The sequence below is a fragment of the Sinocyclocheilus anshuiensis genome, unplaced genomic scaffold, assembly GCF_001515605.1.
Source record: "Sinocyclocheilus anshuiensis isolate Anshui unplaced genomic scaffold, SAMN03320099.WGS_v1.1 scaffold1422, whole genome shotgun sequence".
Taxonomy (NCBI): Eukaryota; Metazoa; Chordata; class Actinopteri; order Cypriniformes; family Cyprinidae; genus Sinocyclocheilus; species Sinocyclocheilus anshuiensis.
The window spans coordinates 127370-134192 of NW_015558633.1; the positions used below are offsets into that span (position 1 = coordinate 127370).

The window sequence follows — 6823 nt, forward strand, 5'->3', positions numbered from 1 at the left end:
TAAATGCATGTTATAGCAAATCATCCGTGCATATGTTTCATTCTTAAAAAGTTTTGACGTTGTAATGTTTAACAAAAATGTCAAACCTTTATGCAGGACTTTTTAAAGTGCCACGCCCACATCTCAACATCCAATCAACAAATGATGCATAGAACCAAGTCCCACCCTACTTTTTTTTTTTACTCAAATCTGTCACTACTTACATTTCATCACGACTTTACACATCGAGTCGGTGTCCAAACCTTCGACTGATTGTTTACCATGGTACTGAAATATTACTATATTCCTGACGTGGTACTTCAAACATACTATGCTATTAGTGTCAAAAACTTATTACCATGGTAAAATGTCTAAAATATAGGGATGGTGCATTTTAAAACGCACATTAAATTATAATAGAATTGTATTACCATGGTAATATCTTAAAAATATTACCTGTGTTCTACATGACCAAAGCCGTCCAATGGTTTTCACGGACGCTTTCATTACTGTTGTGTTGATATTACAGATTTATTCAACTGCTCACACACAAAATCTTTACTTGTCACACTGTCTACACTAAAACTACTCAGCCTTTGACTCAGTTTTCAATTTCATAAAACAATTTTTGCGAAACGCAACACTCAATTCTCTATGCAACACACACAAATCTAACAGGAATTAATCTTATGGCAAAGGTGTTTGCAAATGTTTGCTTTTGCTTCATTTTGTGAAATAGACACATAGAGATGTGAGGCATTTTGCATTTTGTGTGTGCAATTCTTGGATTTGAACGTGTGTAAGCAGCTGAAAAAAACTGTAAAACAGATGCTGTGTTGATATAAGTGATCAATATTTATTAATATGATTAACAGATGTCAGACCCTCTTAATGCACAATATTTCACACCAGTGCCAATTTCACAGAAGGCTGATATCGAAAAACAATTTCCTGTCAAGTTGTTGTTTATCCATGTTTTAATTATTGTAACGAATATTTGCATGTGTTTAATGCATCATTCTGATTTTTATTCTTGATGTCCCTCAGATGTTTTCCGCTCATGGGATTGTATACTAGCTGTACATTAATTTAAATGTGATAAATGCTTATCAATATGTGGTGCAACCACTCTGTTTTATGTCATTTTATGAACAGAGAAGTATGCCAATGACTAGACTTATTGATAATAAAAACCTCAAACATCGCAATTCTCACGTGTTTTATTTAAAAGACGCTACATTTGTAACATTAACAACAAAACTTACTAATGTTGTGAGTTTGTGGCTAGTTGTCACTTTTTACTGCCAGTTTTTTCCCCAGCCTCTCATTGGTCCTCTCGTCTGTCAATCAAAGAGTGGGCGGAGCGGAGCGGCAGCACAACAGGAGCAAACACATCAGATACCTTCGCTTACGGTACGTCAGCGTTTTATAATTAATATAACACAATTTGCGCACATCTGAGTCTGTTTTAGCCTCGTCCGTGTGAAATACGTATGCAATGAGTAATATGTATGATATGTAATATTTTGGGTTTATTTGTCGGTTTTGTCATTTATTTATTTATTTTTGTGGCTTTTTTGTGTTCTAATGTTATGCATTTAAAGGCAGCTCTGGCAGAACGAGAGAACTGTTTGATATTAATAATACTAGAGCATTCTTATAATAAGAGTATAGGTTTAAACAGGCCTGTTGGGCTAATATTATAATGCAGGTAATATATGATAATATAATGCTAGAGATGGAGGCATAGAGGAAAAGAGAGATGCTGATAGTTATAGAGCCACAAACGTGTGGAAACACCACCCTCATCTTCATCATCCTCCTCCTCTGTGTGTCTGTTTGTTTTGAAGGCTGTTCCACAGATTATTCTCATTATATGTGAGGCTAGAAAACTAAATAATCAGTGTGTTATCGTCCGAAACCTGCTCTGTTGTGATTGAATTCAACACTGATTAGACGGATAGCACAGAGAAACAGCTGAAGAATAGAATAGAATAGAATAGAGGAACATGTAGTGTACAGCTATGAAAAACAGTTGCTTACAATACAGGACTAAACCGGCTAACAAAAATATATTTTTTTGTACTCTAAAGCAATGTTAAACGCGTTCTGGGTTTGTCACACCACAGAAAAAAACGTGTTTTTAACTACCCAGCCAAATTTTAATTATTAAAAACCGCCAAGTAAATAAAGGAAGGTATCAAAATCTTGAAAGAATAAGCAGACGCTGGGGGCGTGTCCGCCGGCGCCGAAACCACGCCCACTCGCGGGAAAGCTGCCGTCTCTCTCAAGTATCAAATACAAATACATTTAAATAAGGAGACCGAGCTGTTTTGAAAATTATTGCTACTAGGTAATATGCATTTATGTGATGAAGGCATAGCTTGCAAACTGTAAGCTGTAATAACTAACGGTAATGACAGTAACTCGCACACCTCTGATGCTAATGCACTCTAGTTATTATAGTGTTAGGGGCGGGGCCATGCTAATTGTACTAATTAATACTAACAATACTAATTTCACAAACATTATGGGAACGTCACTTTTGAGCATTCTTTGAAGCAAGTAGTAACATTTAAAAAACGAACATTCAGCTGAAATATTTCGTGCTAACGCTTTGAGAAGGTTGTTAAAGATTAGATAACATCTAGATAGATTAACCTTGCTGGAAAAACGTTTGTTCAGAACATTGAGAGAACTTTGCTGGAACGTTCTGAGGGGCTGTTCACACAGAATGCGTTTTTCCGTTCCAATGTGCTACTTCTCCACTGTCTTTCTATGCCAACACTAGACGGACGTGTTTGACCTTTGCGCTCACATCTCACGTCTTTTGCGGCGTCTCACACATGAGCATTAAAGACGCCATGTCTTAAAAGTTAAAAGAATTAAAATTTGTACACACAGCGCCGCTCATCAATGTCAGTTCCAGAACAGTGGACCAATCAGAAGACCCCAGAGGCGGAGCTAGCATTGCAGGCTTTTGTTTAGAGTATAGCAGGTTGGAATGGCAACTGTTTTATTTGATGCTAACACGACAGAGGAGGTGTTTTGTGCTGGGCTTTGTTTAAAACCATTCCTGAGTGCCGCGTCTCACGTTTTTAGGCACAAAGGCGCTTTCTGTGTGAACGGCCCCTAAGATTATTTCCTAAAAGCTGGGAACAAGCCACATGTTTTTGATGTTGCATTGTGAGTATCACAATCATTTCTGCAAGTACACACACACACACACACACAGACACAGAGTGATGTAAGCACAGGCAGACGCATGTGTCTCCTCGCCTCACATCACACACACACACACTCACACACACACACATACACACACACACACACACACACAGACACAGAGTGATGTAAGCACAGGCAGACGCATGTGTCTCCTCGCCTCACATCACACACACACACTCACACACACACACATACACACACACACACACACACACAGACACAGAGTGATGTAAGCACAGGCAGACGCATGTGTCTCCTCGCCTCACATCACACACACACACTCACACACACACACATACACACACACACACACACACACAGACACAGAGTGATGTAAGCACAGGCAGACGCATGTGTCTCCTCGCCTCACATCACACACACACACTCACACACACACACATACACACACACACACACACACACAGACACAGAGTGATGTAAGCACAGGCAGACGCATGTGTCTCCTCGCCTCACATCACACACACACACTCACACACACACACATACACACACACACACACACACACAGACACAGAGTGATGTAAGCACAGGCAGACGCATGTGTCTCCTCGCCTCACATCACACACACACACTCACACACACACACATACACACACACACACACACACACAGACACAGAGTGATGTAAGCACAGGCAGACGCATGTGTCTCCTCGCCTCACATCACACACACACACTCACACACACACACACACACACACTCACACTCACTCACTCACTCACACACACTCACACACACACACGCATGATCACACACTGATCATCACTGATGTCATCACACACTCCTGCTGGGGATTTGCATGATAAATGTGCATTAGTCACAGCCTTGGGGGAGTGTGTGTGTGTGTGTGTGTGTGAGTGTGTGAGTGTGTGTGTGTGTGTGTGTGTGTGTGAGTGTGTGAGTGTGTGTGTGTGAGTGTGAGTGCAAGCTGAACAATAATGCATGTGCAACTTAAAAATGAAGGATGACCTATTTTTCCACACATACAGCGCTCTTACAGGACAGCAGTGTATTTATAGATGTTTATGCATTTAATGGGGGTGTGATGCTTTTAATATCAAAACCTTCTGATGCGAGTGGAATCGAGTGAAATTAAGCTGTGTGTTTTCTGCTCAGTGAATAATGGAACAGCTTCAGTAAAATATACATCGGTCCTGCACCAGATATGAAGGCACTCGCCCGGATATGGATTCTCAGGGTGTTTATATTCAAATGTGATAATTATCAATATTAATAATTAATAACATTGCACATTTATATTAAAGTAAAACAAAATATTCAAAAACAGAAAAAACTGGGTGGTGAAACGTATGTATTAAAAGTATTATGTATGTATTAAAAATAATTATTAATATTATATTAATTAAAATGTATTAGGTTTATTAAAATGTAATACATTTAATCAGTCATTTATAATACTGCACATTTATAGTAAAACAAAATATTCATACAATGAAAATTGGTGGTATAACAATTAATTAAATTTAAATAAAACGGTTAAATTCTTATTCATATTAAATGTATTAAAATTTAATTAAAGTAATAATTTAATACATTTATTTTTTAAATACATTTAAGTTTTTGATAATTATTAATATTATTAAAATATTCATATACTGGTGGTGACACATCAAAAAATTTACATAAAACAATTTTTATATTATTAAATATGATATTATTATATTAATAAAGACTTAATATTAAATGGAATAAAATTTAATGAAATGTACAAATCTAGTAGGCTTTATTGAATTATGTAATAATTATTAATATTATTAATTAATACAGCACATTTATATTAAAATGAAACAAAATATTCATACACTAAAACAAATGTGATGGTACAAATTTATTATAATTAAATGAAATAATGGAATTATTATTATTAATATTAAATTGATTAAAATGTATACAAATTAAAGTTAATTATTTAATAATAATTAATATTGATAATTAATAATACTGAATTAAATTTAAATGTATTAATATTTATTACAATTATTAAAATTAAATCTGAATGATATATTTTCTTCTGTCCAGTATAATGGCCGCTGGCTCGAGCTCCGTGAGGATTCTCATTAAAGGCGGGCGGGTCGTTAATGATGATGTTACTCAGGAGGCGGATGTTTACATCGAGAGCGGGCTCATCCAGCAGGTGGGGTGGGATCTGGTGGTTCCGGGCGGAGCCAAAGTGATTGACGCGTCCGGGAAGCTGGTGATTCCAGGCGGCATCGACTCCAGCGTTCACCTGCAGCAGACCTTCATGAACGCAAACACACAGGACGACTTCTACAGCGGCACCAAGGTCACACACACACACACACACACTCACGCACTGACTCACACACTCACACACTGACTCACACATAAACACACACACACACACACACACTCCTGTCTGACAGTAAGCACTGGTTTGTGGTTCTCCATCAGTGTCACTCGTGCTCATTTCTGTCTCCGTCTGTAGGCGGCGCTGTTGGGCGGCTCGACGATGGTGATCGCTCACGTTCTGCCCGAGAGAGACGCGTCGCTGCTGGAGGAGTTTGAGAAGATCCGCGCTCACGCCGACGCAGAAGCCTGCTGCGATTACGCGCTGCACGTGGGCGTCACCTGGTGGGGACCGAAGGTACTACATGTGCTCAGAATTCACACAATGTGTCTGGAATACATTACATTGATTACTGTACAATATTATTATTATTATTTTTTTTTTAATCTTAACTTATCGTCTTTTTATTTTATTTTATTTTACCTGAGATGATAATTGGACATAATTGCTAATTGCAAAAATGTCATGTGACAACAGTATAGCATGCTACTATTTTATTTTATTTTACCTGAGATAATTGGACATACTTGTTGAATTAAACATTGAAAAGTGTAGCATATTGCTGATTAATTTAATTTAATTTAATATTTTACATAAGATGATAACTGGACAATAAAAATGTATTGAATTGAAATCATGCGACAACGGTGTAGCATACTGCAATTTTATTATAATTTTTTTTTTTTGATTCATGCAATTTTCTTTTAATTTCATGTATTTATTGAGATTTTCTTGACTGGTTGTTTGAACTGGTTTTATTTGATTTGATTCAGGTGCGCAGGGAGATGGAGGTGTTGGTGGGAGAGAAAGGCGTTAACTCCTTCCAGATGTTCATGGCGTATAAAGATGTGCTGATGCTGAAGGACTCGGAGCTCTATCAGGCGATGCACACCTGTAAGAACATCGGAGCCGTCGCTCGCGTCCACGCCGAAAACGGAGAACTGGTGCACGAGGTGCTGTCAGACGCCACAGATTCCTACTTACTTCATAGAAATATAACATAACACTCTTTTAATGATTTATTTTGTTTTACCTGACATGATAATTGGACATATTTACTGAATTAACAAAAAGAAAATAGCATAAATTTTAATATAATAATATTATAGCATGCTACTTTTTTATTATTTAATTTAATTTAATTTTACCTGACATGATAATTGGACATATTTACTTAAATAAACATTTAATAAAATGTCTTGTGACAACAGTATAGCATGCTACTATTTTATTTTATTTTATTTTATTTTATTTTATTTTATTTTA

The 6823-nt window shown here is 37.0% G+C and overlaps 1 protein-coding gene across 1 annotated transcript in view; it reads left to right on the plus strand.

The window, feature by feature from the left end:
• Positions 1-1326: 1326 nt before the first annotated feature.
• Positions 1327-6823, plus strand: part of dpysl5b (dihydropyrimidinase like 5b) — a 15320-nt gene continuing 9823 nt past the window's right edge. The window contains exons 1-4 of the mRNA XM_016476864.1: positions 1327-1392; positions 5269-5533; positions 5696-5854; positions 6331-6510. Of these exons, the coding sequence (XP_016332350.1) occupies positions 5273-5533; positions 5696-5854; positions 6331-6510 (600 nt within the window). The 5' untranslated portion in view covers positions 1327-1392; positions 5269-5272. The remainder of the gene's footprint in view (positions 1393-5268; positions 5534-5695; positions 5855-6330; positions 6511-6823) is intronic.